General features: G+C 40.3%; 1 protein-coding gene across 8 annotated transcripts in view; it reads right to left on the bottom strand.

The window, feature by feature from the left end:
• Positions 1-20,547, bottom strand: part of MEF2A (myocyte enhancer factor 2A) — a 165,323-nt gene that overhangs the window by 4,945 nt on the left and 139,831 nt on the right. For 5 of the 8 annotated variants that reach the window (XM_019460123.2, XM_019460117.2, XM_019460119.2 and 2 more), the window contains 4 exons: positions 18,260-18,447; positions 8,669-8,692; positions 4,488-4,614; positions 464-590 (listed from right to left, as the gene is read on the bottom strand). In XM_019460123.2, coding sequence (XP_019315668.1) covers positions 464-590; positions 4,488-4,614; positions 8,669-8,692; positions 18,260-18,447 — 466 coding nt within the window. The remainder of the gene's footprint in view (positions 1-463; positions 591-4,487; positions 4,615-8,668; positions 8,693-18,259; positions 18,448-20,547) is intronic. The other 3 variants (XM_053888759.1, XM_019460121.2, XM_019460122.2) reach the window with 1 other exon arrangement.

Here is a 20,547-nt window from a genome sequence, read left to right as displayed (position 1 = left end):
TTTTCTATCCCTTATCTAATCACCAAAGCAGAGAAACCCCCCAAAAAAGTGGTAGGTGGGCCTGAATACCTCAAAGCTGCCTTTTTCCAACACTGGAATCAGATATAGAGGTTGGGAAGGAGAGGTGGGACCGGTGGCTTAATCACTGGTGGGTGTAGGTAGGAGGTGCATACGGGTGACATCGGTGCCACAGTGCCCCTTGGTTACTATGTGTCTCTCTACCTCCATACAAGAGAAGGCTTGCTCCCCCAATTTCTTCAAGGAATGCCTAGTTTGCTCGGTATCCAAGCTATTATCTAGAATCATCATAAAGAAAATCTTTTCTCCAAACACTTGTACCACCTAAAAAAGAATCACTGTAGGACAGTCACATGAAAGTCAACAGCATGAAGACTGTAACAGCTAGAAAAAGAAAGTGCACGGGTTGGGAATAGAGATCTGGGGAAAATTTCTAGCTACTCACACCAGAGAGCTGAGGGCTGCTTGTCCTAAATGGTGTTGCTGCCAGGCCGACACCTGTCCCAGAGACAGCATTCCCGGCGAGTTGAAGCCCTGCAGGGCCGACAGGTCCGCACTAGTCAGCGAGTAATCTAAAACAAGGAAAGAAATCTTGCTCGTGTGTGTAATAAGAGGCCCGTGCAAAATAGGCTTTTCAAATAGTAGCTCCAGAAGCTCCTAGCTTGAGAGAAGCCAGGCACTTCATAACCTAAAACACCACACAGGTCTAACCCCACAACGGTTCTTCTTCTGGGAGGCCAACAGGTCCTGGCTATATTTGCTTATCTGGGATTATTTCAGTAAGTTTCAACTTTGTACTAAATGTTTATAAGTTTAATGTCTCACAAGAAGTTGAGATACTTTTTCCAGTAAATAGAAATAATGAAAAGGCCATTGCTAAAGGATGTTCCTACATAACCATTATTTTAAATGTGCCCAGCACTACCCTCCGGAAGAAGAGGGACAGGTCAGGCTGAGTCTGGAACAGCAGGTCTTAGGTTCTTGAAGTACAAGGGCAACAGGAAAGACACGGCACCCCTTCCCATGCAGCACCAAGCTCAGTGGCATAAATCATACATTATTACACAACTGATTAACTACATTTGCTCAAAGTACAGGGGCTGTCAAAGGTTTCTGACTGCCTGCAAAACAATTTCAAGTTCATGAAAATACTTAAGTGTTACAAGAGTACAATATATAATATAGCTTATTTTATATGAATGCTTCAGACACAAGTCACTTCGGCCAAGACTTAGGACATGAGGTATCATTCACACATAGAGTTATTTCAGTTCTTCATTAACACTTGTCTTTTACATTTAGTTTTAAAGAGAGGTGGCAAAAACCCTTCTAGTTTCAACTGCTTTTCCATGTCTCAAGAGAGGTATTTAAATAAGTTGGTCTTCCTAGCAAATTAACATCAATAAAAAAGGACCGGAGCGGAAACAGTGCAGGCGGTGCTCGGGTTCCGCCTGCCTCTACGCTTGCTCCTCATGCCACGGTCTCCTGACCGCCTGGTGCATTCCCAGAGGCTGGTGCGGGGACACCTGAGCACCGCTGCCTTCCACAGCGCCCCCCTGCGCCTCACAACTCTCTCCACCTCCAGTATTCCCAACCCCCTACTTGCTAACTTGCTACATCCATCTGGATGTCCCTCCAAACCACTCAAATTTGACACCCAAGCTGGATTCCTCTTTTCCTCCAAACCTCCTCCTTATCTTGATAAACGGCACCGACTTTCACCTCGTTGCTGGTGCCAGAAGCCCGTGGGTGTTGATACTTCCCTCCTACTTCCACCACCAACCACCAAGGCTGCTCAATTCTACGTACTGTCTCTCCATCCTGCCTGAGTCACCAGCTCTACCAGCACCACTCCAGTCCGAGCCATCAGTATCCGCCACTGGGGCCATTGATCCAGCCCCCCACGTGGGTTCCTTGCATGCAGTTTTGCCCCTCTGAACACTGTAGTCAATGTGATCTTAAAACAACAAATATGGTCATGCTACCTCTCTGCTTAAAACTTTATGGCTTCCCAGCACTCTCAATATCCAAAATCTTCAACATGGCCTCTAAATTTCTTACCTCTACAGTTTCAACTCTAACCGCCCTCCACCATCTCTGTCCTCCCCGTCATGCTCCTATCTCCTCGTCTTTGTACACAGTGCTCCCTCTCCCTGGAACACTCTCCAGACTCTGCCTGGCTGAGTCACCTGTGCTCCTTTAGGTCAAAGCTTCAATGCAGCTCTTAATAGGACTACAATAAATTATTCTGAGAGCTGTCTATCCTGTGTCTTTCTCCCCCAACACTCCCTAAGTTCCACTACTAGCCACACTCCTGTTGTGCCTGGCCCAGTACCTGCCTCATAGTAGGTGTTTGATAAGTATGTGCTGAATGGATGCACGAGCAAGTCTAGGAAGCTGGGAGTGACCTTACTGATGGGCATGAGGAAGTGTCTGCATAACAACTGTTGTATTTTTTGAAATGTTGCTCATTTTTTTATCCCTTTATTGACCATCTGGCACGAGTCTGACTCTGTGTACCGAAAGCCAGATGATATACTAAAGAAAGATGAAAACGGTTATATTTTTAAAAAGGGCAACTAAATACATTAAAGATAATATGGTAAAATTAAGCCAAATATATGCTCTGAAAAAGAGTGCAAAGTCTAAGTTAAAAGAAGGAATCAGACTGAAGCCAAGTGATTGATGGTTTTGAGAGAACAGGACTCCATTTTTATGTTTTGGTGAATCCTTCTGGACTTTTAGAAAAACACGTTCTTGCGAATCCAACTGCATTTCTAAAAACAAGCATAGTGGAGTTTCTAAGTATACTGAAAAACCCGTCATGAAGTGTTCAGTAAACTACTCTCACTTGAATACCAGTTCAAGCCCCATCTTCTCAGCTAGTATCCCTCTGGAACATTCTAGCTCTTAGATTTCCCTCTTTCCTCCTCACATGCTCAAGTCTCAGAGCGCAAACTGCCAACCTCGGCCACTGAGGACTTTACTTCCATAGCTGCCATCTCAGGTATGTCCTGCTCCTTAGCTGGCAGAAACTCGGGAGAAAAGCTATGTCCCTAGCATACTGTCACTCATACAGCTAGCTGGTCATCAGTGGAATGAAACAATTTCTATGAATGCGTAATCTCTTATTTTACCCTAGATTTTGCACTTAGTAGATTCGGACATGTTTCTTTTTCATATCGATTAGAAAAGGTCAACATTTTTCTAAAAGGCTTTTTCAACAAAATCTTTTACAATTTTGTTTTAAGTGCACTACATGCAATTAAAATGACAATCAAATGTATCAGTGGCCTCAGGGAGCTCCAGACAGCAGTTTGAAAACACCGTGCTAAAGCATTTACCCTGAAGTCTAAAATTAGCTGGTTTTTATTACAGTCTACTTATAAGAATCATGAGAAGAATATACGCCCTATACTGCAGTCTCTTCATAACTGACAAGGTAAAATTTAACCGTTTCCTTCTCTGAAGCATCGGGTGCTTGCCTCTCAGCCGGTGAAAGTGCAGCCACACACCTCCTGCCTCTCCCTGGAAGGGCAGATGTATGTGGACGACTGTCCACACAGTCTGCGCGGCTCCACGCACCCCTGCACTCAGGGCAGCAGTTGTAGCTTTTCTTAACAACGCCCCGAAATAGTGGATTTTAAAATGAAACGCCGGGGCGCCTGGGTGGCTCAGTCGGTTAAGCGGCCGACTTCGGCTCAGGTCATGATCTCGCGGTCCGTGAGTTCAAGCCCCAAGTCGGGCTCTGTGCTGATAGCTCAGAGCCTGGAGCCTGTTTCAGATTCTGTGTCTCCCTCTCTCTGACCCTCCCCTGTTCATGCTCTGTCTCTCTCTGTCTCAAAAATAAATAAACGTTAAAAAAAAAAAAAAAATTAAAAAAATAAAATAAAATAAAATAAAATGAAACGTCTAAATAAACATAAATGGGTGAAAAGCTCCTCTCCCAAAAGGGGAGTGACTGGCTCTGAGGAGAAACAAGAAAGGGCCTGGTCTTGCTCCCGGGGCACAAACACATGGAGGAAAACACAACGTGCCCAGCACAGCGACACATCCACTGCCCTGCAGGGTCCCGAGTGCAAGAAGGCTCCATCTTCCCCAAGCTGGCTAACACGGCATGAAGAGAAAAACCTCTTCCTTCAACAGCTGGGAAGAGTGAGGGACTGTGCGATGAGAAACGACGACAGTCCATCCTCCTCGGTCTGACGCACGGGCCGTAATTGTGAGAACGGCCGCCTGTTTCTTTGTCAGGGGGAAGTAAAGGTCGATGCCGGGAAACCATTCTACAGTCAATGTATTTTCTGTACATTTTTCAAAGCTAGTATTTGTTTTTTTTAATACATCCAAATGTGAATCTAAAACACTGGAAATCATTTATTTCGATCAATATACTTAAAAAAAAATCACAAAAGCACATGCTGATCACAAAACAAAACTAAAATCCACAAAAGGCACGAGAGCAGGCTCACCAGTGTTGTAGGCGGTCGGCATGGCTGAGTACACCAGTCCCTGTGGAGGCAAGCTTGGGGTGGTCACAGACACGACTGGGGTAGCTAGAGGTTGAGTGGCTTGAGAACTGCTTATCCTCTGGGTATTCTGTGAGAGGGCAGAAAAAGTGTCATTATTTGAGTATTTATACTCAGACTTAGTATTTTAAAAATAACATTCAAAAGTGACATTTTTCACAGTTTTATGATGTGAATGTCATCATTTCTTAAAGCAGTGATAATGTGAAAAAAATCTTTAAAAATACTAATGGGAATAACTAAATGTTTAATTTCAAGGAACACAGTTAACTATTCATTTTCCCTTGTCTTTTTCAGAGTTTATTGATGTCGAGGATATACCCTTAAAACAGAAACTTGCACTATGGGTGGTAACACTTTTATGTGTTCACATAAATAAGGACTCAATGGCGCTACAAAAACCGCCAGGCTACCTGAAATAAACGTCTGGGTTTTAAAGACCTGAAGAGAGCAAAAGTCATTTGTACACAGACAACGTAAGTCCACGAGTTTAGGGATCAAAACTACTTATAGCTGCAGCATTTCCATGTTAACATGGTTTTAAGTCTCGGCTTGCTGAAGTACAGCTTGCTTTCAGATTTCCTTCCCGGTGATCCTGCAGCTGATGTGCCCGCACACTGCGCACACACCACTTACCCCGCCCCCGTACGTGCTCAGCCTCCTCCACTGTCAACATCACCCACCCAGTGACCTATTTCTTAGCAGTAGGTTCGGATATGCATCCCTCAGTCCCCAACTCTTCTGAAAGGAGAGGCTTTGCATAGAGAGAGCTTGTGACTAACATACTTTTGGTAGAGCTGTGAATGGAGCGAAATTAAATGCTTGCTGACTGACTCCATCTACGTGGTATTCTATCTACACTAGGAATGAATTTTAAAAATCAACTATCGGGGCGCCTGGGTGGCTCAGTCGGTTAAACTTCCGACTTTGGCTCAGGCCATGATCTCGAGGTCCGTGAGTTCGAGCCCCGCGTCGGGCTCTGTGCTGACGGCTCAGAGCCTGGAGCCTGTTTCAGATTCTGTGTCTCCCTCTCTCTCTCTGACCTTCCCCCGTTCATGCTCTGTCTCTGTCTCAAAAATAAATAAACGTTAAAAAGAAAAATTAAAAAAAAAAATCAAATATTGAATAATCAAGTCAGTTTAAGATGGCCACTCCAGTACATGTTGGGGGATGACAGAGCAGTTTCTCACCACAGTGGCCTAAGGGAACACTCCAAAACAAAGATCAGAGGAACAGACTCCTTGATCCATGCAGTCAGCACACAAGAAGGACAAAGCATATCTCCTCCAGGGTTATTATTATTTTAAATGAAATTACAGCCTGATAACTGACATTTGGGGGTCTAAGTCATATCAATAAAACCACAAATCAGTGCCCTTAAGATTATGAAGACTCAAGAGTGTGATTCGGTCTTCTCTATCACCATTTCCAAAGGGTAATCAGATGAAGGCCTTTGGCCAGAGTTAGATGCTTGAATGTTGATCATTTGATTCGGATCCAGATCTGTTTATTTCTTTTTAGTTTGTATTTTCCACCCAATCTTGAAGTTTCTATTCTAATTAACAAAGACCATTTAGTATGTGGCTATAGCACCTGGGTTTTTGTCACAAATTCACTATTTCCTAAGTAGGGGGGAAATCATTTAACCTCTCTGCACCTCTTTGTACAGTAGGGAAGACAGTGATCTTGTAGTCCTACCTTGTGAAGCTCTATTGAGATCATAGGTGGGAAGTGCTTTGGTAACTGAAGTACCATACAGATGTAACACAGTATCTTTATTGTCCCAAGAAACCCTCCCAAGATTTCTATAACTGGTTAACAAAAAAAGAGGGGGGAAAATATATTTATACCTTCTGACATAGGTATGCCCCCTGGAGCTACCATGAAGTAAAGGTGTTTTAGTACAGCAAGGCTGCTCAAGGAATCTATGTAGCCAGGCTCTTACCAGAAGAGTTTTTAGTGTAGGCCCCAAGGCACCAGTCCGTCCTTCCTCACTTTGGGTCAGAGCCATCCATGATTATATCTGAGAGTTCAAATCAATTTGAACCACTTCCTAAATGCTAATAGATGGTGTTTGTAATTATTATTTTGGTTTTGACCACAGAGCTCCACATTTAAAACTAATTAAGTTTTACAGTCTGATTCAGCAATTAAAAACAATTTTAAAAAAAGGGGCACCTGGGTATCTCAGTCAGTTGAGCATCTGACTTTGGCTCAGGTCATGATCTGACAGTTTGTGAGTTCAAGCTCCAAGTCGGGCTTTGTGCTGACAGCACGGAGCCTGCTTCTGATTCTCTGCCTCTTCTCTCTCTTTGCCCCTCCCCCCCACTTACACACACACTCTCTTTCTCTCAAAAATAAACACCAAAAAAAATTTAAGAGTCTGACTCAGCATAAGTTATAAAGGATATGAACTGTTTATAGTTTCGGGTTATTTGTTTCTTAATTACAAATACCTTTTATGCTTTCTGCATTTTGTAGTTTACAAAGATTTAGAAATTTATCTTTGAGATTCTGTAACTGGGGTGTATTTTAAGGAATGTGGAAGTCACTCTATGGTAACTGGGAAATACACTTTCATCTCAGCATCAAGTTAATAATTTTAATGAATTTTTGAGGTAGAGATATACTTTGGAGTATATAATTTGTTCTAAGATTTGGTCACTGGAAATTCAAGAGTCAAATACTAGGCAAAAGAACACAGCATGACCCAGTTTGGCCTGGTTCTATCCATGCCAGAGCTTCATCTCCATGGCAATTTCCTGGCATGAACTCCAGAAGGGGTGGTGTGTGTGTGTGTGTATGCGTGCACACGGACGTGCGTGCATAACTGAACACCAATATATTGGTTCCAGCCATCAAAAGATCCTAATCTCCATGGCATTGACTTTTCTGAGTAAGCAACTTGTGAAACCACTAGAGGGCAGCATATTGCTAGAGAATTGAAAGGAAGCACTCCTGACAACCTAAGGTAACTAGTCTAAGATGAATTATTTTATACTGAATTATAAACTTAAACTTCCGTTTTCTAATCATTACTGTATCACTAAATAAAGTATTTCCCCAGAAGAAAGTCCGAATCTACACATGATGTTATCAACACCACAATGTCAGCGAACTAATATATTTTAGTTTACCTAAATAGAAAACCACATCTAAAACTGTGAGTGATCACAAAGTTAAAGAATGATCTCTTATTTTAAGGACAGAGCACAGACCTTATCTAAAAAGAAAAAAAAACTGTGCAAAACACACCAGCATGCATATATATGTAATAATAAAATACAAATACAACCAACAGATGCCTTCCCCCCATGCTCTCATGCAATCTGAACATTTGTCCATGCTACAAACGAAAACGTTTTCAAGTTTTTCCACCTTATAAATATCCAATTAGCAGCTGACTTTGAATTCATATGATCATTTCTGTGAATCTGGGAGTTTAGTTCCCAAAGAATAGATCAAATGAAAGTTCTTTTTAGTCAGATTTACTTTCTAGAAGAAAAGCCAATAGAAATCATTTGTTCTAGAAAAAAGGTAATAGCTACTTTTAAGAGCAGAGTATCTCCTGCTAGACAAAAGTATAAAATCTGTGTAAATTACATTCGTTTTAGTAAACAGGGAACCCCCTTATGGTTCAGATCATCTCAGATAGTATGAAATAATTCCAACGCTGAAAAAGGTGACCTCACCAAAAATGATGTCATCTTTTTGAAGGAAAGAGAAATGGCACAAGACCATGTGTTACAATCTGAGGAACTTCAAGGGTGAGGTCATTTTCTAAAAACATGTTAATAATTTGGGGAACTATATACGGTATTTTGTATCTTTCCTTAAAAAATCTTTAACAAGTAAGTGTCTTGTGATCATTGACAACTCTTGTTTTTAAAGGCTCTGTTCCAGTGTTCCCTCCAGCAAACGAAAGGGGTCAAGATACACAATTATACATAGAGAAACGAGACAGACTCTGTAGTTCCAGTAGCTTGGTTCAGTTATTCCAAGTGCTTGCAGTGTTTAGTAACTACAAGAAAAACTGTGTAACAAAGGGAACACTCATTAGATAAAAACGTTTAAGAGAATTAGTACTTTCTAGATCATTTGTAACTCCCTTCAGGCACACTCACCAACTCCAATTCCTCTTCCTCCGACTGTACTCAGCACATAAGAGGGATACAAGAGTTACTAAGACTGTTGATACTCAAAAATAAAATATTTCTTTAGAAAAACATGTTATTTGGACACTGGCAGTTACTTGGAACTCTCAAGAGATGATTATACATATGCAACGAATACAAATCTAAATTACTTGTTTCTTCCCTGGTAGTTGATTTCAGAAGAAAGACAGGCTTTAAAGACACCACTCCCCCCAGGCTTCATCGGCTCCTATGCTGGCCTCACCTACACACAGCCAGCTGCTGCAACAGTATGTCAAAGGAGTTCCTCATCACGATACCAGTTTATATTTGAAATCTTGAGAATACTTCATCCTCCCGTCCCTAGCCCACTGTGTCATACATGTCCATTATTCATCTTCTAGATGTGTGCTCTTTGGTCAGCAGAAATTATTTTGTTTCCTTATCCCACAGCAGCTAGCACAGTGTTATGAAACAACAAGAACTCAAACATTTGTTAGTAACGATTTTAAATAACAGATTTATAGATCATCTGCAAATACCATTTTCATAGATATAATTTCACTGTGGAAAAGCCACACTTATGAAGAAAATGAGACTGGAAGAGAAGTGAACTGATAAATCATGTCCAGAAAAGAGCTGAATGAAATGTATTCGCTCCTTTTCTCCTAAGCATCTAGAAAACATTAGGCTAGAAATCATCTGCTAACTAGTTTTTTCCTTATTTTACTTTGAGTAAGTAAAATTTGTCAATCTATGGAAGGTATCTTTATAGGCACCACTGATACATGAAATCCCAATCTGAAAGCAAGTTCATCCGCAAACACTATAAAACAGGGAGGCTGGTCATCTACTCTGAGAAATAATCACTTGGTCTACAACTGCTATTTCAAATATGGGTAAAATGTTCTTCGACTGTTTAGTTATAGATATTTTTACACATCTCCAATGATAAGATTCACATCAAAATACTATGGGTGTGTGATGCATTAGTTTTCACTTTAAACTCAGGGAAAAGGGTGTAAAATTATTTATATGGCAAATTTTGAGTATTCTGCAAAGATGCTTCATGATCTGTGTAAAAAAGACCAGCGATCCTGACCAGTTGCTAAATGCCTAAATGCAATTTTGTCTTAAATTCTGCAGTTTACTGCTAATTCTTATAAACATATTTCTGAGTCTTAAATGAACCTTCCTATGGTTTTCATTTCTGAAAAATAGTGGCAGGCATTCCACATCTTGTTCCTGAAAGGTGACTATCCAAAATGCTTAAATGTTTTTTCTGAACTCCTTTTTTTGGCGGGGGGGGGGGGGGGGGGGGGAGGGGGGGGGCGGGCGGTAAAGTATATTTCTTTGTTATGTATGTATGTAGTTTTCACTTTGTATCCTGACACAATTTTACCCTTAGAAAGCAGCTACAGAGCATAGCATCACATACTGCACCCCAGCAGTTCCCCCCCGCCCTCCATCCAGGTTTACATTCCAAAGAAACATGTTACAGTTGTCAAAACTAATAAAAAGACCAAAGCAGAAACGAAAGCTACAGACTTCACTTGGACTTCCCTGGTCTTCTTCACCATGTCCCTGTACTGATCGATGGGACCAAATCCTGCGTCCCATATGCCCTTAATTGTCATGCATCCTTAGTCTCCTCTAGTCTTCGACAGTTCCCTCCCATCTTTCCTTGTTTTTCATGACCTTGATAACTTTGAAGAGTACTGGTCGAATATCTTGTTGAATGTCCCACAATGTGGGTCTTTTATTTTCTCAGTTAGATAAAGAGCGTGGATTTTTGCAAGAATACCAAAGAAGGTGACTGTGACCCTCTTAGCACATCATATCAGAAGACATGCCATCTCATTACCAGTGATGTCAAGCTTGATTGCCTGGTTAAGGTTACGTCTTCGAGCATTCCCCACTGCAAAAATCACCACCTTTCCTTTGTAATCAACAATTATTTGGGGAGAGGCATTTTGAGGATGTGCAAATACCCTGTTTTTCCTTAAACTTTTGATCACTCATTTTAACATCCGTTGACCTTGCCTGGCCTGGTCTCTGTACTGTAGTGTTATAACAATGATTTGCTATTTCGCTCTTACTGTCCACATATGTTAATTAGAATTCTTCTCTAAGGAAGAGCTGTCCCATCTCCATTCATTTATTCAATAATTTACTCGTATCGGTAATAGACTTGGTATTTTTTTTCCTTGGGTAATAATCCAAATCTACTATTACTTATTTTGTTACTTAAACTGTTCTCATTTTGGCCACTGGGAACTCTTCTGAAAGGCTGGTTCCTGTGACCTTTTCACCTGCACTTCCTTATCCTCTGGCACCTCTCTGACTCATCTTGAATTTTCGTCACCCCAGCTCTACAATCACTTCTCCGAGGAGTCCTGATTCTCTTTGCTGGAGAATGTTTAGAGACAAAGATCCAGCACTAGCTGTACTCAGTTACCAGGTGTCACTGTTTCAAGGGCCTATCAGCAGACAGAGCTAGGAAACATACGATATGTACTATTCATGTGTATATACATTTATATTTCTCTACTTATATATGTCAAAAAAAACCACACTGAAACTTCCAACTGCAACCCAGAAACACAGGGTTCACTGTAGCTCCCCCAACCCCACACCCATCTTGCTTATTTGTAACTTTTTTTTCCCCAAAAATGAGAAATCTGGCTTTCTCTATCTATAACGTATTCACTGTTTTGAGTGTGTTAACAAATTTACTATCTTGAACACAATGATTTCCTACAATTTTTTTGTTCTACCTAGAATAAAACAATGTCCAAAGTTACTGGGAGCTCTTTTCTTCCTCATCCCCTTCAGTGCCATCATCTCACCCACTTGTGATACAGTTATATTCACATGTCACGGTCTGCATTCAGTCTCCAATTCCCCTGGAATCCTGGTTTTTAACTGCATATGGTAAAAGTCACTCTATGTATCGTATAGTTTTTACGGATTTTAACACAAGCATCGACTCATACGTACATCTAACAACACGGGATCACAGAATGGTTCCATTACCTCAAAAATTCACCTCAAATTTGTAGTCAACTCCTCTCTCCATCCCTGGCAACAACCACTCATCTGCTTTGCATTTTCCAGAAGGAAATGTAAATGAAATCCTATACTATGTAGTCTTTTGGATCCAGCTTCTTTCATTTAGTAAAATTCATTTAAGATTCATCTATACTGCTGTGAATAAATAGCTCATCCTTTCTTATTGCTGAGCAGTATTCCTTTGAATGTTCCACAGTGTGCATAGCATCCACCCATTCATCTGCTGGAAGGACATTTAGGTTGTCTTCAAAGGTTTTGGCAATTATGAAAAATACTGATTTCTGTAGAAACATAGTTTTAATTCACTTGGGAAAATTCTCTAGGAGAGAATTGTTGGGTTGTATGACAAGTATATACTGAACTTCATAAAAAGATGCTGATCTGTTTTCCAAAGTGGTGTATGAGTTTGCATTCTAAGCACGAATGTGGGAGAGTTCTTGCTGTTCTGCATCCTCGCCAGAACTTGGGTGTTTTTAGTATTTTGGTTTTGTTGGGTACTTTTACTTGGGTATAGCTGACACACAACGTTACATTAGTTTCAGGTGTTCGACACAGCAATTCAGCAACTCTATACGCTATGCTGTGCTCACAAGTGTAGCTACCATCTGTCACCAAATAATGCTGTCACAGTATCACTGACTATATTCCCTATGATTTTATTTTTAAAAATTTTAGCCATTCTAATAGATGTATAGTTGTAGCATTCTGGACTCAAGTCCTTTACTGGATATGTGATTTGCAAACAGCTTCTCCTAATATTTTTATTCTCTGGATAGGGCCTTCACAGAGTAAAACTTTTTTGATAGTGAAACTATTTTGATAAGCATCAATATATCAACCTTTTCTTTATGGACCATGCTTTTGGTGGTGTATTGTTTTTTCCAATGTTTTCTTCTAGAAGTTTCAGGGTTTTTGTATTTTGCATTTGAGTCTATGACACATTTTGAGTTAATTTTTGTATAAGGTAGGAGTTCTACTTTGAGATTTTATTTTTGCATATGGATGTTGAATTGTTCCAACAGAGTTAGTTATAGCAACTATCCTTTCTCCACTGAATTGCTTTACTGCCTTTGCCAAAAACCAACTGAATGTATTTGTGTAGGTCTATTTTCTGGGCTCTCTGTTTTGTCCAGTGATCTACGTGCCCATCTTTGTGCCTGTACCACACATTCTTGATTACCATGGCTTTATAGCAGCTCTTGAAACCAGGTAGTATCTTCCTATTTTTGTTCTTTTTCAAAACTTTTGGCTATTATAGTTCCTTTGCCTTTCCATATATATTTTAGAATTTGTTTATTGATACCTACAAAATAGCTTACTGTGATTTTGATTGGGATTAGTTTAATGTATAGATCAACTTAGGAATAAATGACATACGATACTGAGTCTTCAAATCCATTAACATAACGTACCTATTCATAAAAGCCTTTGATTTCTTGCAACACTGTTTTGTAGGCTTTAGCATGCAAATCATGAACACATTTTGTCTGCTTTCTATCTAGGTATTTCTTTAATTTTTGGTGCTATATAAATGGGATTTTTAAATTTCAAGTTCCAGTTATTCATTGTTCGTATAAAAATACAATCCACTTTTATATATTGACTTTGTACCCTATGACCTTGCTAAACTCACTGACTGGTCCCAGGAGGTTGGGTTTTGTTTTTTGGTTTTATAGATTCTTTATGCTTTTCTACATAGATAATTATGTCTTCTGTGAATAGAGACAGTTTCATTTTTTCCTTCCCAAAATGTATACATTTTAGTGATTTTTCTTGCTTTACTGTTCTGGCTGAGACTTCTAGTACAATGCTGAAGATGAGTGGTGAGAACAGACATCACTGCCTAGTTCCTAAATTAATAAAATACAGTATTTTCCCTTTATTTTAATTAAGCACCTTAGTTGTAGGGCTTTTGTAGATGTTCTTCATTAGGTTAAAGACGTTCCCATCTTTTCCTAGTTTGCTGAAAAATTTTTGTTTTTATCATAAACGCTGAATTCTGTTTACAGTGAATTATATGGATGATTTTTCATATAACCAGCTTTTGTATTCCTGGGACGAAACCATTTGGTTTTGATACACTATCCCTTTTTACACATTGATGAAAATTATTTACCAGTATTTCACTGAGGAGTTTATCATGAGGCATACTCACGTGTTTATGTACATTTCCAAGTACAGTTGTGGATTTTTCTATTTCACCTTTTAATTCTATAAGTTTTTGCTTTATAAATTTTGAAGGTCTTCTGTTAGGTGCATATACATTAAAGATACTTATTTCTTTGGGGCGCCTGGGTGGTTCAGTCAGTTAAGCGCCTGACTTCGGCTCAGGTCATGATCTTGAGGTTTGTGAGTTTGAGCCCCAAGTTGGGTTCTGTGCTGACAGCTCGGAGCCTGCTTCAGATTCTGTGTCTCCCTCTCTCTCTGCCCCTCCTCTGCTTGCACTCTGTGTTTCTGTCTCTCTCTTTCAAAGATAAACAAACATTAGGGGCACCTGAGTGGCTTAGTCAGTTAAGTGTCCGACTTCAGCTCAGGTCATGATTTCACGGTTCGTGGGTTTGAGCCCCGTGTCAGGCTCTGTGCTGACAGCTCAGAGCCTGGAGCCTGTTTCAGATTCTGTGTCTCCCTCTCTCTCTGCCCCTCCCCCACTCACGCTCTGTCTCTCTCAAAAATAAACATTAAAAAAATTTTTTTAAAGATATTTCTTGGAAATTGGACTATGTGCTGCTGTCCTTCTTTATCATTGGTAATATTCCTGACTGTAAACTCTACATTGTTTGGAATCATTATGGCTATGCTGGCCTTCTTATGGTTAATGTTTGTATGGTATGTTTTCTCTAGTGTTCACTTTCAAATAGGTATCGCGTTAGGTGTAGGTTAAGGGCTTATAACAGTGTATTTATGATTTGCCTCTCTGTCTTCTGTTGCCATGTATTTTATTTTTACATGTGCTGTAAGTACAAAATTCATTCCCACTGTTTTTGCTTAGAAAGCTGGTGATCTTTTGGACCAATTTTAAAAAAGGAAAATGCCCAGATTTTGGTTTCTAATACCATTCTCCAATAAAAGGAACCAAGGTTCCTTGGAGAAATGCCCGGTTCTAGCACTGGGGCAGGAAATATATAGGATGAGCCTAGAGCATTTTGTACTACCTGAAAAATTTTCAAGCAACTCCCCCATGCTCCCCGCCACCAAAAAAACCCCATGAGGATGACTGTGTGAGAGAGGCACAGGAACCACCCAACAAGTCCTCAATAGCTAAAGGTAGAACAATGTGAGCAAAAGAGTAAGACAGTATTGGTAAAATTAGGTATTCACAGAATTTAGGAGTATTATAACCCCAAGTATAAATGACCATAAGTCCATATTAACATAAATTATTAAATAAATGAAAGTGAACAGATCAGTCACCTGTGCAGAAGAACTCCAAATAACTGATGCAGACATTCTGCCCTCAAGGAGGTAGAGCCTCACTCCCCACTCCTTAAGTATGGACCTCGCATAGGGACTTCCTTCCAAGGAGGACAGTTTGGAAAGGAAGAAGAGTAATTTTGCAGCAGAGAAACCCATGGAACACTACATCAGCAAGGTGACCAAGGTTACCATCGATAGGAATTACCAATAATGATAGATATGATGTGATAAAAATGGCACTTTATCTCTATGGCCTTCTTCCCTGAAACCAATAACCCTAGTCTAATCATGAGAAAAAAATCCCAACTGAGGAGCATTCTACAAAATACCTGACCAGTACTTCTCAAAACTGTCAAGGTCATTAAAGCAAGGAAAGTCTTACAAACTATCACAACCAAGAGGAGGCTAAGGAGACATGACTACCAAATGTAACCTGGTGTCCTGGATGGGATCCCAAAACAGAAAACACATGCAGTTAAAAACTAAGGACATCTGAATAAAGTGTGGATTTCAGTTAATAACAGTGTATCAATACTGACTTGTTAGTTGTAACAAGTGTACCATACTAATGCAAGATGTCAACAATCGGAGAAACTGGGTTTGGAGAGCTTTCTATCCTATCTTTGTAATCTTTGTAGAAATTTAAAATTGTTCTAAAATAAAATGTTTATAAAATTATTTTATCTTCATTTACTTCATTTCCATTGTTCTTTATTGCTTTGTATAGATCCAAGTTTTTGCTGGTATCATATTCCTTCTGTGAAGGACTTCCTTTAGCATTTCTTGTAGAGTAGGTCTGCCGGCAATGTATCCTCCAGGTTTTTTGTTTGAGAAAGTTTCTCTCTTTCATTTTTGAAAGCTATTTTTGCTGGATACAGAGTTCTAGGTTGAGGGGGTTTTGTTTTGGATCTCAGTACTTTGTTACTCCGCTGTTCTGCAGCTTGTGTAGTTTCTGAAGTATGTTATAAATTCTTACCTTTGTTCTTCTGTCTCTTCCCTCTGGCTGCCTTTAAGAGTCTTCCTCTTTGTCTTTTGCTTTTAGCAGTCTGAATGTGTGTGTACCTATCCTACGTGGTGTTGTTATGATTTCTCCAAATATTTCTTCTGCTCTGTTCTCTCTCTTCTCTTTTTGGAAGTCCAATTACAAACATGTTAATCCACCTGATAAAAGTCTACAGCTCTTGAAGGCTTTGTTCTGCTGTTGTTTGCGCCATTTATTTTCACTCTTTCTCTTCGTATTGCAGTTTGGGTAACGCCACTGACCTACAGGTCTTTCCTCTTGCTAGGTCTTTAGTGTATGATTTGAGTTCGTTTAATTAGGAATTGGGCTGGGTTTGAGCTTCACTGTTGCAATGGTTACCCTCAGTACATCCACCATGGGCCTCAAATCCCTCTGGGAAGATGTGAGCATTGATTTGTCAGGGGCAGTTTGTTTTTTCCCCAGTGACTGCTCCATTCTCAGTATGAAGCCTTCTCTTGTTGGTGCCGTGCCCCAGGCCGCAGTGCTTCTCGGTCACCCTGCCCTGCTCCTCCACCATGGGCTGAGATCTTTTTCCATCTCCATTTCTCCAGATACAATGGGAGGTCACCAGTGCCTTCAGGGTGACACCTTCTGTTTTTCATCTCCTCACAGACTTCTGGTCCATAGGAGAGAAAGGGGAAAAGGGTCCAGGCAAAACTTTTTATCCCTAGTGCGGTGGCTGCTCTTCCCCTCTCCCACTTGTATGCTACACAGACTTTTTCAGAGTATCCCCAGTCTCTTCTGTGAGTACCTAGTGGGGTTCACGGAGAAAAAGCCTATCAAAGAACTCCGACTCCTGTATCACAGCCCTAGGGGTTTTCCACTGTCCTGCCAGTGAACACTTGACCTCCAGCAATCCACCAATCATCTGAGCTTAACTCTTATTACCTGTGTCTTACCCAGGTAAGTCAGTGCTCAAATGTCCTCTCCCTGCAGTTTCTGTCTCTCCCTAGAGCCCGGGCCACTTGGTTGCCATGAAATCTCAGCACTACGATCTATCCACGGAGAACTGTGAACCTGTCTGTCCTACTCATTTTCATTCTAAGGCTGGGAGCCACACGGTCTCCAGCCTTCTATCTCCAAATGAAAAAGTACTTGCTTGTTTCTTGACTTAAAAGATTATGGTCCTGGCTCCCTTTTGTATTACCCTGGACAAGTACTAGTTTCCTCATCTCTACCTAGCCAAAATTACAGTATAATTGACAGTCAAATAGGACAATGCATAGGAAGATGTTTGGGAATCTACAAAGCATCATACATACATAGAATTATGATCTAAAGCCTGACAGCATCAACTTTCACTTAGCGAAAAAAATCAAATAGTGAGTTTAGCAGCTGCACCACAGAAAGGACACATGGCACATCACACTGTTAGTCAAACAATAGTGATACGAAGAATGGTTTTAAAACATATTCTAATTTTTTTCTATAAGAGGCTAAAGGGGATACATATACTCTTCTTCATAAATATAGGATTAAAAAGCATATGAGGCTGGAACTATGAAGACATTGCTAAGGGCTGGAGTGGAGAGACCTGTATTCTTTACAGAATTAAATGGGAAGGTGATCTGAGAAGGAATAAACAAAAATTATTTGGAGAATAACTCATTCAGTTTTGATGCACTGTTCCCTACTCTGCAATGGTTCCCTTTGGTATGTAGAATTTTCTAAAACCTGGTTTAGTGTTTCTCCTACAGAAAAGCATGTGTAATTGATTACTGAAAATACGCAAAGTACAGAGAAGAAACACCTAAGTCAGGTTTAATTTATAAATTTGGTGATGGGATCTCTGAGCAAAGGTTCCTGCCTGCCAAAACTAAACTTACACATAACAGCCTCTCTTTATTTAGCTTTAATTTTAAATAACCACTCGGCATATTTACATCCTGTTTTTCTATAATCTGATTTTTGTGTATTTAAAATAGCTTTGCCTCTTCAAACGCTAACTTCAAATAGAAACATTCATTAGGAAAGGGTCTAGATTCTATGGCAGTACAGAAAATTCCAAAGGAAAACATAGTCTGGCTGTATAAAATGTGTCTCAAAGAATTAAGGTGAAGAAAAATTTAATGTACCAGGGGAGGCATCATGCCCTTGCTTGAAGGAGGGATGACAACGCGAAGATCTGGTTTTCGACTGTTCATTCCAAGATTGCCGCCACCGGGAGGAGGGGGAGACTTTGTAGGCATGACTTTGCCTAAGCTGTTTGCACCAGTAGTTCCAATCAAATTTGGAGAAGCTCTGGAGTTTACAAATCCATTCCCTGGAAAAAGGAAATATCCTTCATTAACATGTAAAGAGTCATCAAAATACTCTGGTACAAATATGAAACAGGTTTTCCCTAGTCCTGGTTTTACAAATAAATTTTGTAACACAACTCATTAGGAGCAAAAATATCAACCCCCAAATAAGCAAAAAGATCAACTCAAATCTGAAATACATATAAAACTGAAGACTTATGTCACTTGTTTTCAGTCTTACTGCTTGGACCTACTGGGAGAGATACTTAAAACACAAGGCATCTCCTACTGGGGACTGAGATAACGGAGCTATTTTTTTTCTTCAACGTTTTTTTTTTTTTTTTTTTTTTTTTTATTTTTTATTTTTGGGACAGAGAGAGACAGAGCATGAACGGGGGAGGGGCAGAGAGAGAGAGGGAGACACAGAATCGGAAACAGGCTCCAGGCTCCGAGCCATCAGCCCAGAGCCTGACGCGGGGCTCGAACTCACGGACCGCGAGATCGTGACCTGGCTGAAGTCGGACGCTTAACCGACTGCGCCACCCAGGCGCCCCAAACGGAGCTATTTTAAGAAACTGCTTGAGACCAGCCTAGTCATTCATCCCTGTGGCAGAGGCACTCCTACTAGTTCAGGGCCTGAACTAGTGACCAGGGCAACTCCTTCACTGCAGCTTCCTGAGCACTCAGCTCTACTGCTTTGTTTTCACCAAGTACTTGTTCCTTATTGCTCTACCGCTACCTGCTCCATTTCTTTGGCTGCTGGTAAGGTCTTCATTAAATATCTGTGGTCTGACTTTAATCATCTTCTTCCTGCTTTTCAACTTCCCTAAAAGAACTCTATTAGAGGAAATAAGGAAATGGATATCTTGTGGTGTATGTTCTAGATATACAGTCCTTTTGGGCATCATTTGAGCTACAAGACAAATGTAAGAGGTCATCCCTATTTTCCTGGAGAGCGCAGTCATCCTAGGTCTCCTGTGTAACAGCCTTGTGGTTTAGGTGGCTGACTCCACTTCAATCACTGCTTGGCACTAGGTCCAAGCCAAGCCAGTGAGTATGGAGGCATTCTCCCTCCCTCACCACAGTGAGGGGATCCAGGAATGTCTAATCAGATCCTAAGTAGAGAAGCTGTTCCGTGGTGGTGAGGGAAGCTCCTGCATTCCTCCAAGGACAAAGGAGGAAGCATTTTATTCTCCAGCCATTTTGAGACTCAGAAGAAAGCCAGAATGAGGAAAAAGCTGACAGAGAAGGAACCGCATCCTGAGTTGCCAAGAAGTAAAATGATGGGTCTCAAAGAACTGCAATGAGTTAATGACGAAAAACAATTATGTATTACATGTTTTTCACTTTAATAAGAGCATTTGTATTGGGTTATCAGAACATTTTAAATCTACAAAAGTTTCTTGAATGGAACAGAACTATTATTTAAAGCCATTTACAATCCAGACAGCAGTTGGTGGATTATAAAATATTTTCAGCAATAGTATTATAATGAATAGAGACAACTGATTAAAAGATAGGGGAATTCGAAAATTTTAAAAATATAACTGGAAAGAGATGGATTAAGTTCTTAAAGATAAACAACTGAAGAAAATGGATGCTTTGATATATCTGCTTATAACATATTCAGAGTTTGAAAAACATGTTATTTAGGTGAATTATTTATATGAGTAACTAAAAATTGATGTTTGACAATGTGGTATAATCAACTTTATTGAATCCTGACCAGTGCATTTTCAACGGACAAGGCAAACAGCGGTGAGGTATGGCCCTTGGGAACTGGTCTATCTCTGCAGCAGCTGTCATTCAACGTGTCAGGATTCCAGATGATCAGTGTTTCTCTCCCCTACACCTCACTCTCCCCCAGCTCCTCCTGCTTTCTCTGACACTTTTACCAAGGGACACCAGTTTTAATTCATTTATGTGATTTAATTTTGCTGTGGGGACTGGTATTTCAGTTAACCTTATGAGGCAATTTCCATTATCTTGAAGCAGTACGTATTAAGTCTGGGCCGAATCTCCTTTCCACACCCCAGAGAGCAATTCCTATGTTCTGCTAAGCTTCAGAAAGCAGTGCTATTAAGCAATCTCCTCCCCGGGCCATCCCTGTGGAGTGGAGCGCA

Source organism: Panthera pardus, unplaced genomic scaffold, assembly GCF_024362965.1.
Source record: "Panthera pardus isolate Hobbes unplaced genomic scaffold, ASM2436296v1 HiC_scaffold_24, whole genome shotgun sequence".
Lineage (NCBI taxonomy): Eukaryota > Metazoa > Chordata > Mammalia > Carnivora > Felidae > Panthera > Panthera pardus.
The sequence above is the reverse complement of the archived record's forward strand: the minus strand, read 5'-3'. Positions and strand labels throughout refer to the sequence as shown.